Raw genomic sequence first — 24,066 nt, 5'->3', positions numbered from 1 at the left:
TTTTATTCTCTGCCTTTTGTTTACCTTTATGGATTTTTATTTGTTTATATGTTTTTTATCAATATGTAAAGAAATAATTTCAAAACTATTAACAATGAACGAGAAAATTAACTAAATCCAAGTTGGCACAGATTTGACACTGTCAAGAAATTGTTTGCACACTTTTCTTTTGTTTTCTATTTTGCTCCTATTCTGAGGAATATCGATAATCAAAGTCATTTACGCTTTATGCGTTGTGTGGGTGGCCGATTTTAATGCATTTGGTTGTGACATTTGCCAAAGTGAGCATTGTTCCAGCTAGCTTTGTGAAATTTAAAAATAAACTGGCCATCGATTAAGTTTTGAAGTAGTTCAACAGATTTTTTATAATCACCATTTGGGAAAACCTGTTAAGGAATTATCAGAAATGTTTTCTGCATCGCGGAGAACAATTTATAATTTTATTAATCGCGCAAAAAACGAGGGCAAATGCCGTGTATCGTACGGCTCGATTCGCAAAAAGATATAGACGCGATATAAAAAAGAGAACAGGAACGAGGAAATGAATATAATGTAAAATAACTGTATTAAATATTAGTGCTAGAAGGATCTAATTATGTATTAAAAAAAGTTAAAATTGATTGCTTTAAAAGCGGCAGAGAGTCAAGATTACAGATAATAGGATAAAGTCTATTATAGTCAAAACATAATACTCTGTAAGGGTCATGCAACTCACAGTTGGATCTACAATGATTTCAGATAAGGGGTATATAGTTTCTAGTGAATGCTTAAGGAGGAGTGCGATCTGGATGTGTCACACGAAACAGTGCGCCAAGCCTTACTCCGTTATAAGTACCTCTCACGGGTAGCAAGAAAGAAACCGATGCTGTCGGCAATTAACATCGAAAAACGGCTTACTTTACAACATCAGCCAGAAGATTACTGGAATAACGTAATTTTCTGCGACAAAACCAAGATGATCTTGTATTACAACGGTAGACCCAACAGAGGTTGCAAGCTTGAACAAAATGATCAAACAAGAAATGGTACTCGGACTAAAGTAAAAAATATTTAAGTGACGCAAAAGAAAATAACTGAGTTGCGCAAAAAGCAAAATATGTGTGAAGAGTTTCCCAAAAGCTTCTGGTAATCGCACAAATGAAGTACTGGAGCTAGTGCATAGTGACATCTGTGGTCCAATGCAAGCGACGTCTATTGGAGGTGCACGCTATTTTGTCACCTTCGTAGATGACAAATCGAGATACCTGTTTGTGTATTTTATAAAGACGAGAGATGAAATACTGGCCAAATTCAAGGAGTTTAAAGCATTTGCCGAAAACCAGCATTATCTGATGAAACACCGTTCGAGTCTTGGACTGGAAGAAAGCCATATGTGTCCCACCTGACGATATTTGGTTCGAAAGCTATCGTGCTGAACAAATCCACTAAAAAGAAGTTTACTGCGAAGGGCGAAGAAAATATTTTGGTTAGATACTCTGATGCTTCTAAGCGATATCGCCTGTTCAATCGTACCAGGAAGAATGTCTGTGTTGCTCGTGACGTAATTGTAATTGAAAACGACCAGTATGATGGTATAACGGCAGGGCAAGCAGTACCTTCTCCCGATGTTCAACTTGTGGAAATGCAGTACCTTTCGGTCTGTGTTGCTGAGGGTAAGAAACAAGATCATGTTTTCCAGGTGTCAGATAAACACGATGACGACGTTGCGTCTGTCGAGCAGAACGATTCAGAGGGAGAAGCGTCATCCACTGAAGACAACGAAGTCACCGAAGTCAGAGGACCTGGACGACCGAAGAAGATTTACACTGGTAAACCTGGAAGACCGCGAAAACAATACAACATGGTCAACGGCATGAGTACGGATGAGGTTCCAATTTCAACAAGCGTCAAGGAGGTTTTAACCATAAGGAACTCTGAGGAATGGAGAACCTCAATGCAGAAGGAGTTGGAGGCCTACGTGCACATAAAATCTGGTCATTTGGGTCTTTGCAGAGAAGCGTAACAAGATGGGCAAGGTCGAGCGCTTTAAGTCTCGACTTGTCGCAACAGGGTGCGCTCAGCGATACGGCGTTAACTTCACTTCATCAATCACATTAGTAATTGCTTTGGCGGTGGAAAACGGTCTCTACATGCACCAAATGGACGTCTCGTCTGCATATTTGAATGGTGATCTTCACGAAACGGTATATATGAGGCAGCCAGAGGGATTCATCGATGAACGATATCCAAAAAAGGTGCTGATGCTACACAAATCTATATATGGACTGAAGCAGAGCGGCCGAGAATGAAATAAACTACTAAATGAAGTACTGCAAAGGATTGGGTTTTCTTCATGCCCTAGCGAGCCATGTGTATACACCCGTAATTCTGGCAAAAGTAAGAACCTTGTTGTAGTGTAGACGACCTTATCATAGCCAGTTCAATCAAGGAGGAACTGTGCGATATTAAAGCATAAATTTCAAAAGAATTCAATGTCGTAGACGGGGGCGAGCTAAGACATTTCCTGGGTATCGAAATTGAACGTGACGGAGAAACTGGTGGCATCAGGATTGGCCACAAGCAGTATATTGAGAGCCTTCTCAATGATTATTCAATGCAGGATTGTAAGCCGAATCTCATCCCACTGGAAGCAGGCTTTGAAGTAAAATGTGACAAGACCGATTGTCAGAAGGTGAATCAAGTCAGCTATCAATCGCTGATTGGCTCATTAATGTATCTGGCAATCACAACACGACCTGATATTATGCATTCGGTCATTAAACTATCACAACGAAACGCTGACGCACATAAAGAGAACGAAGCCGGTGCAAAGCGAGTTCTGCGATACTTGAGGGGCACAGCTGATTAGTAGTTACACTACGAGCGTACTGGTGTGCCGATACATTGCTATGTTGAAGCGGATTGGGCTGGTGACACCACGGACCGAAAATCCTTTACTGGATGGGCATGTATTGCTGCAGGAGCTGCCTTTACGTGGGACTCAGAGAAACAATCAGTGGTTTCCCTAAGCAGCACAGAGGCAGAGTAGGAAGTGGCGTATGTTCGGAAATGGGTCAACGAAATGGGTTTTGTTGAAACCCATGCAAATAAGGTTTATAGCGAAAGGGACATCGGTAGCTTAGTGATTGCAGTAATTCGCATCTGCGGGCAATTCGATCCATGGCCTCTACACAACAAATTTTGGATGGACTTATTATTTATATGAGAATCGGATCTATCAATCAATCAGATATCTACCTTGGATACTATGGACTTGTTTTTGAAAAAAAGGTGGGAAAAAATTGCACAAATATAACTAAAATACATTTATTGCATTGCTACTAACTCCATTTAACCGTTATGTTTATTTTAAGATGCGAGAGATCAATATGTACCAAAGTCTTCTTGATTTTAAAATTTGAGTCCGAATATTCTATGTAGAGAAGCAAAGAAGTGGCACCTTTGCGTTAACTGTTTGTGGTCGTTTTCGAAAAATTCATTCATCAAAACACCAAACTCGGTTGGATACAGGGTCACAGACCCTGCTGATCATTCGATTTTGGGAAATTGAAGCCTTAACTTCGTCAAAGCCATCTCTGTTGCCGGAAGACTTTCGGTGCGAGCAACTATTCAATGAAAATTGGACTCGGCTTGGTAAATACTCTATCTTCTTCAGGGAACGAATCTCCAAAAGATTTTTTCGCCAGGCTCGTCGTCGTTTCCGGAGTTTGGAGCTGCATATAAAACCCAACCCTAAAAGCTCAGTACTAAGAATTTTTACAGGAGTATATCTATCTAGACCACATGTTTCAAGGGAACTATCGATACCACAATTCTCTTTGCCGCACCATTGCGGAATTATTTCCAGTTGAAGCTAAAATTGTTCGTAGACTTTTCTATAAGGATTGCCAAGTTGAGGAACTACTGTCGCGAGGCCACTTTCCAATCCGCAAATGGTTTTTGAATGATTCAGCAGCCCTGGAAGGAGAGTCTGAGTGCGACAAAGAGCACTTGATCAAATATTACGATGGATCCGACATCGCCAAAGCATAGGAATTAGCCTGAGAACTAGCTTCAGATGATTATTTATTACAATTTTCTCAAATACCGTCCAATTATCGACCCACAAAACGGTGTCCAAAAAATTCAAATATTATGATCCCCTTGGTCTGATAGCCCCAATTGTGACACAATTCAAGATCTTTCTGCAATCTTTATGGGGTGCTAAAGTGGATTGGGATAACGCATTGCCAGAGGCAATATTTTCGTCATGGAGAGAGTGGTCGTTATTGGTCGTAAAGAAATTAAAATTTCCACGATTCGTGGAAATGTAATGCTAGCATATCAGTTTATGGAGCTTGCTTATTTTAGCGATCGAAGAGTAATGGAGAATCGGAAGTACATCTGCTGTGTGCCCAATTGTTACAGGCCTTAACAATTCTAGGATTAGAACTTTCCGCATGGCTTTAGTTCAATTAGGTAATCGCAAGCGTCAAGGAATTTATATATTTCGATTGCGCCTTTCATTGCTGGTCAGACTCGTCTATTGTGTTGGCGTGGATTCGGCAACCTTCGAGGTAGTTTAACGTATTCGTGTCAAACAGAATGGCTTAAATTCAGGACGAACTTAAAGCCGGTACTGCTGGAGCATTCTCTTTGGACTCCATTAATTACGTTAATCTCGTCGAATTGGCCGTTCCTGTTAGATGCAGGATTTGCCAGAGCGCCGTTGCGCACACAAGTATTACAAAGCAAGGCAAGCGCTTCTTGAAACATTTGCATTTAATAAAATGTCTTCATATATGCGTTACATTCTCCCCGACAGTTACTCAGCTAGAGAAAGTGCAAAGGAGACATTTTTCCTGGTATACTGCAAAAAATAGGTTTTTACATTTGTTATATTAAAAAAAAAAATTGGCGTGAAAAAAAAACATGCGTCTATGACTCTGGAATCAGCATGCCGTATCATACATTTCTAGCTTTTTTACAAATACGTGAAGAGACGTTAGATGTTTATAGAAACTATCTTACACTTTTTGCCCTTGATGTTCAAGGAATCCGAAAAAATGTTCCAAGCAGGATGGACACAGCACAAGAAAAAAACAGTGTTCATAAAGTGTAGCAAATTTACTAGTCTTGCCATCACTTAGAAGAGGACTTTTGTCAGTCAAGAGAGCTATGTTTTAGTGCCTTGGCCGCTGATATGAACCTTACATGGTCTGTTAAGTAGAACAAGAGCGTTTGAAGTATAGTAGACGGCATAAAGAGATGATGGAGGATGCTGAGGAAGCAGGCCAAAAGTTATGAGTACCAAATAAAAAGAGAAATGGAATGTATGGTCCAGGAGAAAGTTTAATTGGGTTTTTAAAAGGGTTGATTAAACTAATAATTTCAATTAATTTTAATAACGTCGCACCGACAACCACAGGTGTCATTTGAGAATATTATGCGATATGATGATATGATATGATACAACCTCAACGACAGAGATTGATGTTGACGTGCGCTTTGTAGTCAAACGGTTCCTAGAAAACAAAGAGTTTCATCCTATCATACAGTAAATGATAAAATATTAAGGCAACAATAATCGGAATTTATGGAGGATTATATATAACACAGAGACAAGGTCATTGACCACAGCGCCCCTGAAGGACCCCGCCACAAAACAAATTTACAAGTCCTCCAACATCGGCAAGTACCAATCCTGGCTGAACAACACCACCCAACTTGAAGCTCTCGTGACGACATTGATGCGGCAGTCGAGGAACTCACTACCCAAATCCGGCGTATGCGGCACCCCGTTTCTCTAACACACGAAGAGACTTGAGTCCATTTCTGGAACCCCCATGGTAGCTGGTGCAGAACCGAGAAGCAGAAAGCCAACGCGTTCGCCGACCATCTGGAAAACTTCTTTACTCCTTATTGCCGCTGCTCTCCTGCTGATGCAGTCATTTAGACTCCTGGAGGAACCCCTCAAACACTCTGAGCCCACACCCCCGGTCACAGAAGAAGAAACTGCTAAACTAATTGCTGCAATGAGTAACAACAAGGCATCAGGCGATGATGGTATTGATGCGGTTGAATTAAAACTACTCCCACCCTCGAGCGTTAAGTTAATCACTCGTACCTTTAACAAGTGCCTTGAATTTGGATACTTTCCGGCACATTGAAAACGTGCCGAGGTAGTAATGATACCTAAGCCTGGAAAACCTGAGACCAATCTCGCTTTTTATCGTCCCATAAGCTTGCTGCCGAAAGAGTATTTTTAAGTAGAGCATTGCCAGTTATGGACAAAGCTGGCCTGATTCCCGATCACCAGTTTGGCTTCAGGCGGCGTCATCAGAAGAAATCTGCCCTAGCCTTGAAGTACGGTTTCTGAAGACCTTCCTCGAGGGTCGCAAGTTTGCGGTGAAATTTGGTGAAATTTGGCCCCTGCTATACAATGCATACATGGCAGACCTGACTGTGCTGCAGAGCCCGTCCATAATGGCAGCCACATACGCTGATGACTCGGCATTCCTGACCGTGGGCGACGCTGCAACCGAGCTCATGCAGACAAAGCTGAACCTCCTAGACGCCTGAAAGAAAAAGATAAATATAGCGGTCAACAGCGACCAGTGGCTTCAAAGAACTGATCAACAGTTTTGGCGTAGCTAGAGATAGTTTTCGTCGAGCCGATGATCTTCTTTCCGCTCTTGATTTACAATTTAATGGCCTTAAGCTATTAGAGGAATCTCCAAAGAGCAAAAGAGCCGCTGGTAGTAGGCGAACGTCCCGCTCGGACTCCACAACTGATCAGCTGTCAATCCCAGCAAATCCGCAAATGTTGCTAAGTCGGAAGCTAAAAAAGATTCGGATCAATCCGATCAATCCGCTGTGGAGTGAGCCCACCATGGAGTGGTAAAAGATTTCGAAGCTAGGATCAAAAAAAGGAAAAAGGGGCCCGTGGGAATTAAACTTCCCTCCACAACTGATCAGCTGTCAATCGCAGCAAATCCGCAAATGTTGCTAAATCGGCAGCTAAAAAAGATTCGGAGCAATCCGATCAATCCGCTGTGGAGTGAGCCCACCATGGAGTGGTAAAAGAGTTCGAAGCTAGGATCAAAAAAAGGAAAAAGGGGGCCGTGGGAATTAAACTTCCCTCGTGGCCAGACCACTGCACCGTCAGCCTCTTCCTCTTCTTAAAATAACTAACAACGAATCTTACTTTTTCCTATAAAAATGCTAGAGGCTTGCGTAGTAAACTAACCAAATTGTATTGTGACAGTCTTTCCTTTGCATCCCATATAATAGTGTTCACAGAGCTAGCGATCAAGCCGGAGATACTTAACTTCGAAGTCTTCCCAGGTAATTGCGGTTAGATCTATCCTCGCGTCGGAGGAGTTACTTTTGGACGATTCCCGTAAAGCTGTCATTTTCCGACAGATCAGTTTATATTACGTGCTCGTATATTCCGCCATCTTCTGAATTCTCAGAATATCAGAATCATCTGTCCGCTATCCAGTCCATCTTAAATAAACTGTCTGACAGGGACCAATTGGTAGTTCTAGGTGATTTTAATATACCTGGCACAATGTGGTCCCCAAAAGAAATATTGAATATCCTTTTACCTTTAGCACAACATGACATGGCTTGCTCGACTTATCGTTGTCGCAAGTTAATTATATTCCAAACTCTCTTGGTCGACTGTTGGATCTATAACTTGTAACAAGTCCTGAAAGTGTGTTTCTGTCCAGGGTAGCACCTCTTACTCAACCTGAAGATCCATATCATCCTACTTTCGAGGTGGCAATCGACATAGGTACGGTATTAAAAGTAAATTCAGAGAAGTCAACAAAGCGAATTCCCTGTTTTCGCAAGGCAAATTGTCGGAGGCTAAACAATTTTATAGCTGGCTTTAGTTGGTCCGATCATTACTCCTATAACATAATGGCGGATGCGATTAATATGTTTTATACCGCAATTAAATCATTTTTTGACCCTTCTGTTCTGATGTATTATCCGTCAATCTCTAAACCTCCCTGGTTTAATAAAGAGTTGGCACACCTAAGAAATGTAAGCTCCAAACTTTATACAAAATTTAAAAATACCAGTCCTTAGTCCATCCTTTCAAAATATTTAAGCGCTCGGTTTAACTTTACCGTGCTTAATGCTCAGTGCTACAAGAATTATTCAAACCGTTGGAAGTTCCAGTTCGCACAGGATCCGAAACAGTTTTATAATTTCGTTAGCACTAAGCGAAAAACGATTTATTTTTTGAAAACACTACGGTAACATCGGATCAGGCATAAGCCGATCTATTCGCCAAGTTTTTTCAAACAACATATTCAAATTAACCTCATTCCGAACAGCCATACTCTTATGCGGTATCTAAGTCGAATATATTATTTTGCCTCACTATATACAAAAGCTCACTGCTTAACCATCTTCAGCGTGTTAAACCGGTCTATTCGCCAGGTCCCGATGGAGTCCCTGGCTGTGTGCTCCGATTCTGTGCGGAAGCCTTGTGCAAGCCTCTACTGAAACTGATTACCTTATCTCTGGAATCTTCAGAATTCCCTCATATATGGAAGGAGTCCTTTGTGATTCCTCTTCATAAAAAAGGTAGCAAACTGTCATCTACACTGATTTTAGTAAAACATTTGACTCTGTTAATCATTACCTTCTAATAAGTAAACTTGATCTTTTAGGTTTCCGTGTTGATCTTCTATGTTGGATTTCAAGCTATCTGAATGGCAGGACGCAACAAGTCCTCTTTAAAAATTCTTTATCTTGTATTCTTCGAGTCACATCCGGTGTCCCACAAGGGAGCTATCTTGGTCCGCTTATTTTTACCTTATTCATTAACGACCTCCCCTTAAAACATTCGCGTGTACTTATGTACGCAGACGATGTTAAATTACGCCTCCAGCACAAGGACATTTCGCGCCATTTGGACTTACAATCCGATCTAGACAGATTTCAAATATGCTATTAAACTTAAATGGCTCCAAGTGCAAAGTTATGACCTTTTGTCGTGTTAACCCTATACGCACGACTTACGCTCTAAGTGGGTGCCTTTTGGATAGAATAACACGGGTTGATGATATTGGTGTTCTTCTGGACCCTAAACTAAAATTTTTTGACCATATTTCGACTATTGTCAATAAGGCCAGGGGCGTGCTTGGTTTTATAAAAAGGTGCTCTAAGGATGATCCTTACTTGACTAAAACCTTATTTATTTCGTTAGTCCGTCCGATTCTTAAGTACGGATCACCTGTTTGGAGTCCACAATACGTAGTCCACTCGGACCGCATTGAATTGGTCCAAAAGGTATTACTTTTTGCCTTGCGGCGCCTAAATTGGAATGCAAACCTCCTTATTCCAGTAGACTACTTTTAATTAATTTACCTTCCTATGCTTGACCTTACTATGCTTGGAACAGTCTTTATTTGTAAGCTTATTCGTGCTGATGTTGAGAGTCCCGCTAGATTCACTAGTAACTATATACCCCTTATCTTAAATCATTGTAGATCTAACTATGAATTGCATGACCCTTACAGTGTATTATGTTCTGACTATAAAAGACTTTATTCTATTATCTGTAATCTTGACTCTCTGCCGCTTTTAAAGCAATCAATTTTAATTTTTTTAATACATAATTAGATCCTACTAACATTAATATTTATTTGAGGTTTTTTACATTATATTCATTTCCTCGATTCTGTTCTCTTTTCTACATCGCGTGTATCTTCTCGCTATTCGAGCCGGATTACACGGATTATTTTGTGGTGTTAAATTTAAAAATATTAATAGCTGCTATGGGTTTAGTCTACGAAATTGGGTGGCGAGCCAGCGTCAACATGACCATGTCAGTCCGTCCGTCTGTTCATCTTTCCTTACGAATGCTGAAATTATGGATATTTTAATACCTAGAAAGTTGAGAAAATACATCCAGCTTATAGTAGCAACTACGCCTGTGCATGTTTATTTCAGGACTTTTCCAGGCACATTATAACGCCTAAATAAAGCGCAAAACCAACACGTCGTAAAACATTACCGTAGTCTTTATTTCAATGTTTTTCTGCCGAAATCTATTAATATGACCAAAACTGTCGCGCCCCCTTTCGGTTGCTAATTTTATTTCGTTTTACTATTTGTTTTGCAAATCATCAATTTTGCTAATACATTTGGACACGCCCAATCTAACCCGCACAATCGATTTATTCTTTTTACGGTAGACAACTTTTTGATATATTAATGGCTTCCACATCTGAATATTAGGTCGAATAACTGGCACCTTAGACGTTTATTTTTCAGTGGAGTTTTTCAATAAAGTACTTTTAAAAAACTTTTGAACTTTTATGGTTATCTATTACAAAATGAAAATAGTGATACGAAGGATGGCTAATATAATTTAAATTGGAAAACATACTTATTAAACTTACATGTTTTATCACTGTATAAGGTGGATAATCGAATCCAGCAATGATGACTTCTCGACCCTGCAGGTTATTAAGTTTGTCCGCGAACAGCGATTTTCCAAATTGAAATCGCTGTTCCGAGGCCAAATATCTGTCAACAAGTATCATCTGAGAAGGATTTTCGGCTTTGCGTCCAACAAATTTGTTTGTTTTTATATCAAAACTACTGGCGGAGGAATGATCTCTTACAACAAATAGAATGTTTGGTTGATCTGAAATCATTAAACACAATATTATTAATAATAAAAAAAAGCAACGAAACTCCTATTCTTTTCTGTTATTTTCTATTAATTTTCCGACTTTTTATTACCAGCTAAATGGTATAGGCGTATGATATTAGATCAATTTACATATTAATATTATATCAAAAAACTAGTAATGAATATTATTCGTTATATTCGAATTTAAATATGGCGGCGGTTCATCAATTGTGATATATATTATGTTGAGTTGACCCATTAGGTCAACACCTTCACTGATCGTCATCTATATGTTCACAATTTTAGCAACGTGACGCTTCAATGTGGTGATCCCAACAGGGCAATGACCTAAAACATATGAGTAAACTTTCCACTTCAATTAAAAATTTGTGGTGTATCGCGATTGGAGAATTTGGAAATAAGAAAGACGCAACTACTTAGCCACCAAAACTCAAACTTGAGACAAATACCGATGGCAGAGTTGGAACCAAGAAGATTAAAACGCAGAACTACAACAGAATTAAATTATTAATGTATTAGCGTATCCTTGCACTGGGAAGGGCCGCTACTTTTCTACCGGTGGTACCGGTGGTGCTGAATACCATAGAGGATCCGTCCGGCAGTATAGCAAGGCGGGTGCGGGAGCTGCAACAATACCTCTGCAGGACACGATCCACAGAGTGAGTGTATAGGATGATGATCAAACAAGAGAGCAGCAGGGATGCAGATGGACGGATGAGATTCCAAGAAAACTGAAGCGGGAGCCGCATAAATTTCCGGACTACTTAGAGGATGCCGGCCGGCTGTACCGACACATTCCGCACCAGGCAGGTAACGAGGATGTAGTATCAAGGAAGCTGTGTATACCCACCGGGCAGAAGCAGCGGGTCATGACCAAGAACCACAACATGACAACACTTGGGAAGTCGCAAGACAATTGCTAGGATTGCAGCTCGTTACCATTGGCCGGGAATGCACCGAGACGTGGAAGCACGTGCGAAGATGAAAGAGATGTATGAAGCACAAGCCCAGCCAGATACGGGGTGTCCAAGGTTATAGGTTATAGTGGCAACGCCGCTCGCCGATATCGATTAAACGATCGTGGTGAGTTCTGCGGAGTTGCCAGGCAAGAGAGATGGTGAACGTTAGAAGAGATGGCGCTAATTTCAAATACCGAGCTGATGGAGAGGAGCAGACGGAAGCAGCAGATGGAAGCTGGAGAAGGGCGCAAGGATCGAGATGCCGGGGTCGAGACGCCGGACGACAGGATCTAATAGGCTGAGACTGCCGGGAAGCTTCCGGGCCGACGAAAGGAGTTCGGAGAGGGTTATGTGAATTATAGAGATGCCACGTCGAGATGCTGAAGACAGGGTCTACTAGGCTAGGTGCATGACAACAGGGGGATAAGGTGGAAAGAACAATGAAGCTGCCTATGCGAGGAGACACCAGAGCGGAGGACCGCTTTTCTATGGTATGAAAAGATGGTGCTAAACGCCTTTATTTCGGCGCAGTAATCATACTGAACATGGGGCTCCCGAATATAGAACGGGCTTATGAGATAGCTTGTAAAGAGGAAACGTTAGTTGCCTTGGAAGTGTCGACCCGGAACCCAAAACGCGGGGGTCGGTAGAGTCGCGAGAAGGGAGCACTAAGGAAACTCAGAAGCAGGAGCAGGGGAATGAGGAGCCCCAGGGGTTGGAGGCTCACATGGAGACGGCCATTTGGTCACAGTACCAAAGGGGAGGAAGCAATCCTCCTCCGTTTCCAATGCCGTTTGCCATGCCGAATATGAACGGAGAGTCAGGTTTTGGAGTTCCATACCCGATGATGGGTAACTCACTCAGGTCAGGTTATTTCAATCAGGGGGACGCTGCAGGTTATCACAAACCATATCGCAATTACCAACACAGAAACTCCAGATGGACCCAGATTATAACCCGGGCTATAATAGTAACACTTATAACAACAACAATTATAATAACGGGTATAACAGCAACGATTATAGCAGAAATGGCAGCAGACAGCTGGCGAGGCCAGGATGTCCAACAATTTTAACAATTCGGGACAGTCCAGACAGTCGTATAATTCTATCAATTATAAGAGGTCGTTTAATTCAAACGGCACTGCACTAAAGGGCATTGTCAAGACAAAGCCTTATAGAGGTGATTAACTACGCGGAGTCAGACCAGGAATTATTTTTAGAGGAACCAATAAATGTCGTTGAACATTTTGAACTAAATGTTATAGAAAATCAAATATTTGACAAAAAACATACCATTTGAACAAAGAAGAACTCGGAGAACTTCGCTTAATTTGTATAAAGTTTCCGGGAATATTCCACAAAGAAGAGGACAAGTTGTCTTTTACAAACGCAGTCAAACATTAAATTAGAAATTCCCATTTATGCCAAACCTTATAGATATGCGTTTAAGGAAAGACAAGATGTGAGAAGACAGCTGGAGAAACTGTTAGACCAAAAGATAATTAGACAGCCATTCGCCGTGGAGTGCTCCGGTCTGGCTGGTGCCTAAAAAGAAGGATGCCTCAGGAGAAAGAAAATCGCGAATGGTGGTGGATTATAGAAAGTTAAATGAGAAGGTGATAAAAACGATGTATTAGACAATCCAGGTAGAGCGAAGTACTTCTCGACGTTAGTCTTAGCAAGTGTTTATCATCAGATTGAGGTTCAGGAGGAGGACATTCCGAAAACTGCTTTCTCCGCAGAGGGAGGTCATTTCGAGTATGTCCGGATGCCGTTCGGATTGAAGGCTGATGAATAACATATTTGGAGAATTGTTGGGTAAATGTTGTCTCATTTATATGGAGGATATCATGGTGTTCTCAACGTCCTTGCGGAACATATAACGAATTTGGAAAAAGTCTTTAAAAAACTCACCCAAGCTAATTTTAAACTGCAGTTGGATAGGACGGAATTTCTGAGGACAGAGGTGAAATACCACAAGGAATCAAACCGGATCCGGGAAAAATTGAATCGATTAAGAAATTCACCGTCCCGAAGACGAGGAAGCAGATAAAATCCTTCCTAGGGTTATTAGGTTATTACCGAAAGTTCATTAGAGATTTTGCAGCAATAACAAAGCCGCTGACGAAACAACTTAGAGTAAAGAAGGCAGTACAAATAGACGAGGAATACACAGAAGCATTTGAAGTGTACAAAACCCTCTTATGCAATGACCCGATCTTACAATTCCCCGACTTCGAATAAACATTCATCCTGACCACGGATGCAAGCAATTATGCATTGGGGTGGTCCTATCACAGGGAAACTTGGGAACGGACAGACCATTAGCATACGCAGGTAGAACCCTGTCAACATCCAAAATAAACTATGCTACGATAGAGAAAGATATGCCTGCCATTATTTGGTCAATAAGGCATTTCAGACACTACTTATTCGGCACAAAGTTCAAAATAGTGACAGATCATAGGCCATTATCCTGGCTAATGAAAGGAACCTGACTCTAAACTTGTAAGATGGAGACTCCAGATGTTGGAATATGACTATGAAATGGTATACAAGAAGGGCTCCCGCCACTACGTACGCACTGAGCAGAATCCAACCAGAGCTCAACGTATTGCAAAACGCTTTAGAAGTGGCAACAAACGAGGAGACGATGCATTCCTCGGGGGAAGACTTACAGTTGGGAATTCCAATCTTCGAAAAACCACTTAACGAATATAACATTCAGGTGGTTATAGAGAAAGGGGGAACGGCTAATGTAGAGAAGCAAATTCCATTCAGGAACAAAATGCGGATAGCTTGGACAGAAAATAACTTTGACGACGAGACAATTGGACGCACACTCAAGGAAATTTTAAAACATAAGAGAAACACATAAGAGGCTTTTACTGATACCGAAAGAGGTGGTCTTAATCATCCAAGAGGTATGCTGCAAATATTTAGCTTAAAGTAGACTGTATAGGGCGATAAGATGTACAATCCTGTTGCCAGACATAGTTGAGAGAAGTCAGCAAGAGAAAGTTGTTAAGGATTATCACCTAAAGAGTAACAACAGGGTGAAGAGTAGCACATTTGAAAAGGAAGGTGTTTTTCTCTCATATGAAACAAACCATTAACAATTGCGATAAATGTCAAACGCAAAAATACGACAGAAGACCTCATAAAATCAAATACAGCGTGACGGAAACTCCGGGCAGACCCTTAAAGATAGATATTGATTTATATTTTGTTAATAAGAAAAACGTTTTCACCATTATCGACAAATTTTCGAGATATGCATGGGGAGTAACTATTCCAGCCAAGGAAAGTATTAACATTGTGAAAGTGATGAAAAACTTTATGGCCCTGTTCGGAATACCCAAAAAGATGATCTGCGACCAAGAACTCGAGTTCTCGTCGAACCTCTTTAAGGATTCTTGTAGGCAGTACGAACTTGAGCTGCATACAACATTCTTCCAGCAGTCGTCGAGTAACTCCATGGTCGAAAAATTATATTCAACGATAACGGAAATATATAGGTTGATTATGGAGAGCAAGAAGGCAGGGAAGTTAGAGCTCAGACACGAGGAGATACTGAGTGAAGCGTTTATAACGCCATTCATTCAGCAACAAAGCTGACACCTCAAGAACTCCTTACAGGCAGAATGCAGGATCTCCTAAATAACGTTACATTCAATAATGAACACGATTATTAACAGAAAATCAATGCGTTTTAGGCCGAGGTGTACCCAAAGGTAAAGGAAAGGACAGAGTCAGAAGGAAAAGAGAATTGAGGCAGCTAACATAGATAGACAGGAACCAGACCCGGTGCAGATTGGGAACACAATATTTAGGAAAGAGAATCGGAGAGATAAACTCACTCATAGGTTCTCTAAACACAAGGTGTTGGAAGATAATGACCTAACAATAACAACAACCAAACCGCAGAAAATTCACAAGGAGAAGACCCATTGCCGTGGCCGAAGCAAGCAGTTTCGAAATAATACCCTTGGAGGGGAACGAACCTTTGGCTCATATAGAAATGGGGACGGCAAAGGTGATACAAACGTACCAAAATTATATCCACATCGTAAGGTTGCAAGAATATAAGGCAATACTAGATGGGATAGAGTAGATGGGATAGTAGATGGGATACATAAACGAAGAGCCGAGTAGGGTAAACACATTTATTAATAAATATAATAATGGCATAAGTAAGTCATTTATAGAAGAAGACAGGAGAATTTATAGGAATATATCGACAGAATTTCGCTTACTATAAATATATTTACCTTGAACCTGAATAACGTTGCCGAGAGCCTGTTGTTGGCTAAGTTAGAAGTAATATTCAGATTCCTATTCGACAATAAAGAAACGGACAGGTGTGTCCACGACTTGGAGAGTGAAGGGATACAATTATAGTCCGACGAATATATGTACGAATTTTTAGAATTAAGCACTATCATTAATAATACAGACATACTATTTTTAATAAAATTGCCATTATTTAAGAAAGAAATATTTTCATTCCGAAGATTAATACCACTTCCCATGAATAACACGGAATTTGTGATAACTCCAAATAATGTGTTGATTCACGGGAATAAAATACATTACTATAAGGGAAAATGTCAGTTAGTAAGAAAAATTTATATATGTAAGAATGACAAAAGTATAAGTCAAATCAATTCGAAATGTATCACAAGACTGTTAAGAGGAAAGGAAGCGGAATGCGAAACGAAGGATGTCGGTTTGGTCGCAACGATCTTCGAACCGGAGGCCGGCTATGTCAAGCTACAGACGGATTGTGGAGTCCAAAACAAGGCAATGGTAAACAACGTACAGTACGAAGCGGTAGAGATGCTTGGCAGAGCAGAGTTGAAGTTGAACATTCCTCGGATAGAGACGATTAAGAGAAACAGGACAACCCAGGAGCTGGGAATACACGAGCTGAGGATGGAGGATCTGGAAACGAAAATACAGATCAGCAGGATACAGTGAGAAACTACGATCCATACAACCATAACTTACTCGATGCTCGGTATACTACTGATAGTAGTATTCGTCGTGGCCTGGTTCCCAAAGAATACAAAAATTTTCACACCAGAGACTAAACCACAGGCCACCTTCACACCCACCATCGCTTCACCTGCTACGGTAGCAGCAACTATGTCCCCGCTGTGGTCGGAGGAGGGAACCCTCGGCGGTCCCCCACCAAAAGCCAGTTTGACAACCAGAGGTCTAAGCGGGCACCAAGATATACTTTGTTGTGCTCTGTTGCGGTTCACTTAAAACGCAGAGACATAGTTTAAATTAAACATCCGAAATGCTGCATCGGCGACCACTTGAAATGTTGGGTCTTGGATCGATTATAATTGAAAATGCTGAATCGAACCAAAAAAGGGGGCAACTTGACAACACTGAACTTCATCCGCTCCACTTCTACTTTTCGGTCAATCAGCATTTTAGAATAAGCATAAATATACCAAACCAAAACTATAAAAATGAGGAGAAAGAAATAATACATTCTCTTGGGATCAATACCACCAAATCTTCACTACTCAAACTCCCGGACCTACTTTGGGAGATAACCAGCGCTTGTCAAACGTCTGAAAGCGCATCAGCTTAATCAAGTCATTCAAGATAAGATCCCAGGCATACAAGATTTGTTAGGCGAATTTTCTGATTCAGCGGAAAAAGATAGAGACTGTATAGTTAAGCAAAAGGGATAGGGCAGATATCATCGGTCCTTAAAAATGTAGTTTTTCCCCACAAGCTTACTCCGAGCTTCGACACTACTGAATATGAAGTGGTGGAGACGAAAGGAAATATAGTGAAAGTTGTAGGGCCGGGCCGAACCCTTATGAGGAATGTAAGTCATCTTAAAAAGCTTATCCAACGGAGTACACAGCCCGAGGTGCCTAACATTGACCCCTTACCTATGCTTGATGCGGGTCAGTCTCTGGATCCTGAAGCACCACCAAGCTTGCCGACCCCAGAAGAGAACGAGCCACACAACATTGTTACCCTGAAGCTGGTGAGGAAGGAAGGGATGTGGAAACCAGCACCACGATGCTGAGCAAAGATCGACAGCCAACACTCTCTCGCGCTCGCGTTTTCGCTCTATGACAGTACTCTCTTGATATACATAATTACTTTTTAATTTAGTTTGGACGCTGACAAAGGAAGCAAGCATACTGAAGTGAAAGGAAATAAATAAGTTGTTACAGGATGGGATGAGTTTACTCCTGTAGAACTACTACAACGCTGCCATAGTTCTCTCCACAAAGTTCGCGTCCCGCGTTGGGAAAGTGGCGCGAGGATCAATTCCATAAGCTTGGCGTTTGATTCGGCAATGCGGATCTTTCTTCTCGAGTTAGGAAGCCTCGGTTGCCAAATCTGGTAATTGCTCGTTTTCATAGGTCCTATTCTGATTGGCCGGATTTTCTTGCAGCTTTCACCACGGTCATCGTAAATGATAATAAGCTAAATGATGTTGTATAATTATAATGTCTACGGTCGGTTTAGGCGACGTGGCACTGGAGACCATACGCTTGCTCGAACCGTCAAATGCCACTTATTAAAAGGCTATGAACTTGCTGATTAATCGATTCGGTAACAAAGTTTTACACGTTCAGGCAGTACTGGAATAAAAGGTGTCGAGAAGGGATCATCAATCAAGCTAAACTTCAAAACTTCACGTCTAAACTTCGTCTTCACGCCCACACTAAAGCCTTAAAATTGACCAAAACTGCCACGCCCACGCTTTTAAAAAATTTGTGGAATGAAAATATCTCACACCCAGAGCTTGATCATATGTTTAGTTAGTGCAAAGACAATCTCTTGCCCGTTCATTATTATTGCGTAACGGTCATTCATTGGTTTTACACTATGCAGCCACTTTTTAGAAAATTGCTCTAACTCCCTTCGCGTTATATGGAGAGCGCAAAAATGTAATAATAAGATTTTCTTGCTTGCGTGTGTTAAAAAAAATAAACTAGTAAGCGTTCATGTTTGCGCATTTGTGCTAGAAAACGATTTTGAAGCCGAAACCAACTGTGATCTATGAAACAAAGACTTTTGGTCAATTTCGTTGCAAAATAATAATATGGCAATAAATAATTGCCTTGAGATTATGCTTGAGGTTGAGATTAAGCATACTGATTCTAGAGAAAAAGACGCAGCGCAAGTTTGTTGATCCATGTTGCGACGCCCGTTCTAACTGTTTCGCCCATCAAATCGCTATAGGAGAAAAATAATATCGCATTGTTATAGATAATCGTAAAATCAAAAAAAAAAAAAGATTGCAGATAAATACCCTATTCCCGAGATTAATAAGGTACTTACCCAACTAGTGGACAATTACAATAAGTATTCTTGGTTTCCCGAGGCTAATGAGATACTTACCCAGCTAGGGGACAAATCTCTTTGAAAAAGAGTGGCATAGAAAAGACTGTCCTCTCCGTAAACAACACATAATGTGAGTATATAATTTGACAAATTTGCAAAGCCACTAACATTACATTTAAGAGGAGAAGATGGACATGTGTACAAAGGGATGTCATGCAAAAAAGTTATTTCCTTAGAAAATAAAGCTCTATAAGAAAATAAAAAAAATTTCTCCGTTACCGTAATTGTGCTGCTGCGTTAACAGGAATTCAATTTTACGTAGTGTTAAGCGTAGCAGTATTTTAAATTAATATTCTGGAGTTCAGCTGCATTTTGCATACGCCGAGTGGCGTATTTGATTTAATCTGCTATATTTGATTAGCATTACCTTGAAATTTCATATACTATTCTAACGTTATTTGAAAATTAACAGGCAAGCGATTTTGGCTCTTCTAGGACTACGCGGAAGACACATGAATTACAAAACAGACTGTTTGCCCACTATGGCTTGAATTCGTTCAATGAATTCAAGTTCGTATTCCGTGAGTCATTTGCATCTGTAACATCTAATAATGCACAGAAAGGTCGAAGTGGTGAGCGTAGGCGGAATACAGGTGAAGCTGAGCAGGATCGCCAGGTTGAAATTCTTAATTCGAGAAGGTCATTGTGAACGATGTTGGTGAACGATGTTGAAGGAAGTGTATCACAGTTTTCGGGAACTAGTTCACCAGATTTCAGTGGATCCAAGAACCTGAAGAGTGTGCAGTTACGGTGGAATGAAGTGAGTTGCAGGTGTTCATATATGGAAAACAATTGCTCAGTGGAGCGGCAAATCTTTTTATTCGCAGTCAGCGTAATGTTCGAGATTGGAGAACTTTAAAAACAGCATTGCTTGGTGGATTTGGTGTGAGGGTGTCATCGACAAAAGTTCATCGTAGATTTGGACCGCGTATCTGTATGCGTTAATGAAATTGTTCAAGCCAATGGATTTAGATGATGAGAGCGTGATCGAATACTTTGTTGACCAGACTCCAAGGTGAACAAGTCTTTATTATATCAAGCGAAGACTATGAGGCAGTTAAAAATTCAGGTGGAAGCATATCAGAAAATAAAATCTGTAAAGCAAGTCAAGCACGACTCTCACTTCATTAAAAATGAGCATGATGTAGCTAAAGTAGAAAAATGTAGAAAATGTTTTAACTGTTTCAGGTGCAACCAACCAGTACATAGGACGGCCCAATGCAAGGTTGAAATGGTAGCCAAACAGGATAACACAAATTTAGTACAGGTTGAAGCCAAGACTAAACCAACAAGCGTGTTAACGTATTCAGGCCTGGAGTTAAATTACATTGTGTTCAGAAGAGTCATTTTTAAGGGATTTGTGGATACTGACGCAGATGCGCGTATCTTCATTTGCTACGTCGTAGCATTTATTTGAAGACAGGGAAAGGAAAGTGGAAAAAAAAAATGTTTGACTGGGATCGAAGAAAGTCAAATCGAAACTTTTGGAATCACGACAATCCCAGTTCAAATGGATGACATAGATCTCAACCTTGAATACTGCGTCATAGCCAACGAAGAGATGAAATTCGATGCGATTTTAGGTATTTAGGTTGTACTAAATTCATACCAAGATCAGGTAGTGACTGGTCTAAAACGCAGGTCCAAGATGGAGAGCAGAACCGAAGTTTATGCATGGACGTGCTGAACGAATTTTAAAACTTGTGCATGATATCTGTAGAGCAGACAAGCTTGACGTAGAGTTGTCGCATATGCCACATTCGAAGCGAAGTGTAGTAGAACGTATGATAGAAGAGTTCAAGCCGAAAAGAAATAGTCCGGTCGAGATGAAAATCGTACTTACAGACGAAACACCAGTGTTTCAACATGCTCGATGTATTGCTTACACTGATCAGAAGGTAGCAGATTAATAAGCCCAGTTCTTCGGAGTACGCTTTACCTATGGGGTACTTTTGGCGGACAAGAATGCAAAGAAACGTTTGTGCTGCGACTATCGCAAATGGAATGAGAAAATTGTAAGGGACAACTTTCCAATAGTTTAGATGGATAGCGTAATTGAGAAATTACAAGGAGGCACAAGTCTTAAAGTTTTGGACTGAACCAACGGGTATTTCCATGTTCCGGTAAAGGCTAACTACCAAAAGTTGTAACACATTAAGGACAATACAAGATTTTGTACGTGCCCTTTGGCATATCAAATTTACCATTTAGAATGGCAGTTCTAAGAGGACTCATTAAATTCGATGACGGTATTAGTCTATATGGATGATTTTATAATTCCAATTAAGGACGTATAAATTGGTTTGGGAAAGCTGAAGATAGTGCTGGTGGTAGCTGAACAGAACGGGTTGCGAATTAACTGGGCCAAGGGTATCTCTTATAGAGCAGAGTAGATTTTCTAAAATACATTATCGAAAACGGTTATATCCCACCCAGCAATGAACAAACGCGAGCAGTAGCAAATTTTCTCGTACCGTCTGATCGATTAATATTTTCGAAAAGTCTTTGAGAGATATGGGTTCATACCTAAGCCTTTGTCAGACCTATTGAGGAAAGTAGTTAAATTTGAATTTAGGAAGTTGCAGAAGGCTGCATTCGAACAGTTGAAAGCAGGTGGCGCGTCTAAGTTTTGGTTTTGCGCAGTTGCAAAGGGATCGTTTATATCCCGTCATGTAGAATGTGCAATGACGATGAAGAAGAAGCATTTATTGTCCGATACAAGTGTGCCTCGAACAGATGCAATAGGCTTTAATATAGAAGTTGGACAAATATCGTAAACAAACGCGTCAGGAGGCTAGGAATAATATACAAGTGTTGCAGTTAGAGAACAGGCGAACTTTCAATCAGAAGAGAAAGGACGAAAAGCAGTACAAGGGCAACGATCTATGTGCAATAAGACGTTAAAAGGAAAGTTTCTTAACCGTACAAGATAGTAAATGTTCATAAGCATGGCAGGTATGATGTTGAGAAGGTGGGAGATGGTGAAGGTTCTTTAATAACATACACTGTAGCTGAGATCATGAAGGAGTTCGGGATGAGCACCCAGTCAGGAGGACAGAATTGGAAACAAGCCATAATAGGATATGTGCCGAGAGACGCGGACTGGTCGTCGGTGCTAATAACGTCACAATCAAATAAAATTGACGAGCAGTCGGTGTCGAGATCTCAAGCGTTCCAAATTGAACCACACATTTTTGTAAACTCATTTAAGTTAAAAATCACACACACATGTTTTGCTAAATGTTTATAATATAATAAACAATTGTAATAATACAACGTCGTCGCAGGAGTTTTTGTTATTAAACGGAACACTAGACAAATTTATTTCATTGTTTCTGTGCTCATTTCTGTATCGCGTCTATCTTCTCGCGAATCAAGCCGTACGATACACAGCAGCGCCCCTTAGTTGGTTGGGCGGGAGGTGTGGCCGTGAGACAGGAGCGGTCCTTAGTGTAGTATGCACACATATCGGTTAACCACTGTACCTAAATGTATTCATAATATACAAGGACATTGTAGCACTCCTTTGCAATGTGTACATAAACAGTCCAGCCCAAGTGTATGCGTAAAACGAGCACCCACGTGCACATATATATAAGGAGCGCTGCTCCTCGACTTGGGCTAAGAAACCTTTGTATGCAGATCACGAGTCATTTCACAAGTTGACTTCAAATGAAGCGGGACCTTCCCTGCACCTCAAATTGATTGAAATAAAGAATATAAATAGAGAATATAAATAAAGAATATAAAAGACTTTAAACGCACCGGCAACAGCACAACAACTAAGACGGTGGCAAGGCAGAGAAACAAAGATCTGAGTGAGTAGAGTGTGATGGGTAAAAATAGGAGCGGAGTTTGAAATAAAGCAAAAAAGCGAATAGCGCACCTAAAGTGGCTATTATTTACGAATACTCCACCGCCCGAATGGTCGAAAACTCAAAAACTACAAGCTGAGCAAGATCACTATGTCAAATATCTTAAGGAAACAAACCCCACCACACCCGCTCACTCAGTAAAACAAATAAAATCCTTAACAAATAATAATAAAATTCAACCTAACCAGGAAATTCAAAATGGCATTTATGTTGCAAACACAGTTGCAACAACCAAAAATGCATTTGTCCGATTACTGAATACAAATAGTAAAGATCAAATAGTAAATATAAAAGATCTACAATATGAATCACTTTCGAACTATGACATAGTTCAAACCAATTCTAAAGCGAGATAAAAAACTGTCATGTCTCAATTAACAAAAAATTTTTCACCACAATTCAAATCTACACTAACAGATTTATGCACCAAGTATAGCGATGTATTCGGACTTGAAACCGAATCAATCACAACAAATAATTTCTTCAAACAAAACCTAAGATTGACAGATGATGAGCCAGTATATATTAAAAATTATAGAAATCCTCATAGTCAACTTGACGAAATTCAAGTACAGGTAGAAAAATTAATTGATAACAAAATAGTCGAACCGTCTGTGTCCCCACATAACAGCCCACTTATGTTAGTTCCAAAGAAATCTCTTCCTGGTTCTGACAAGCAAAAATGGCGATTAGTAATTGACTATCGTCAAATTAATAAAAAATTGTTGTCCGATAAATTCCCACTCCCTAGAATTGATGATATTTTAGATCAACTAGGTAGAGCAAAATATTTTTCATGCCTAGACTTAATGTCAGGTTTTCATCAAATTGAACTCGAAGAAAGTTCAAGAGATGTAACGTCTTTTTCAACGAGCAATGGCTCATGTCGCTTCACGCGATTACCATTCGGCTTAAAAATAGCACCAAATTCTTTTCAGAGAATGATGACTATAGCTTTCTCTGGACTTGACCCTTCTCAAGCATTCCTTTATATGGATGATTTAATAGTTATTGGTTGTTCCGAAAAACATACGGTTAAAATCTTGACTGATGTTTTTGAGAAATGTAGGAAATACAACCTAAAGCTACATCCAGAAAAATGTTCATTTTTCATGCATGAAGTCACATTTTTGGGACACAAATGCACAGATCAAGAAATCTTGCCAGATGACAAAAAA

The 24,066-nt window shown here is 40.4% G+C and overlaps 1 protein-coding gene across 1 annotated transcript in view, besides 14 other annotated features; it reads right to left on the bottom strand.

Annotated features, from left to right (window-relative positions):
- Positions 1-989: part of a mobile genetic element that runs on past the window's edge.
- Positions 1-24,066, bottom strand: part of Ir41a (Ionotropic receptor 41a) — a gene marked incomplete at its 5' end in the record, with an annotated part of 104,437 nt that overhangs the window by 61,625 nt on the left and 18,746 nt on the right. Inside the window, one exon of the mRNA NM_206022.4 lies at positions 10,407-10,654. Coding sequence (NP_995744.4) covers positions 10,407-10,654 — 248 coding nt within the window. The remainder of the gene's footprint in view (positions 1-10,406; positions 10,655-24,066) is intronic.
- Positions 471-765: a mobile genetic element.
- Positions 991-3,102: a mobile genetic element.
- Positions 5,827-6,604: a mobile genetic element.
- Positions 6,605-9,738: a mobile genetic element.
- Positions 11,073-11,217: a mobile genetic element.
- Positions 12,975-15,264: a mobile genetic element.
- Positions 14,194-14,226: a mobile genetic element.
- Positions 18,465-18,727: a mobile genetic element.
- Positions 18,910-18,985: a mobile genetic element.
- Positions 22,333-22,449: a mobile genetic element.
- Positions 22,465-24,066: part of a mobile genetic element that runs on past the window's edge.
- Positions 22,795-23,047: a mobile genetic element.
- Positions 23,048-24,066: part of a mobile genetic element that runs on past the window's edge.

This window comes from Drosophila melanogaster, chromosome 2R, assembly GCF_000001215.4.
Source record: "Drosophila melanogaster chromosome 2R".
Lineage (NCBI taxonomy): Eukaryota > Metazoa > Arthropoda > Insecta > Diptera > Drosophilidae > Drosophila > Drosophila melanogaster.
The sequence above is the reverse complement of the archived record's forward strand: the minus strand, read 5'-3'. Positions and strand labels throughout refer to the sequence as shown.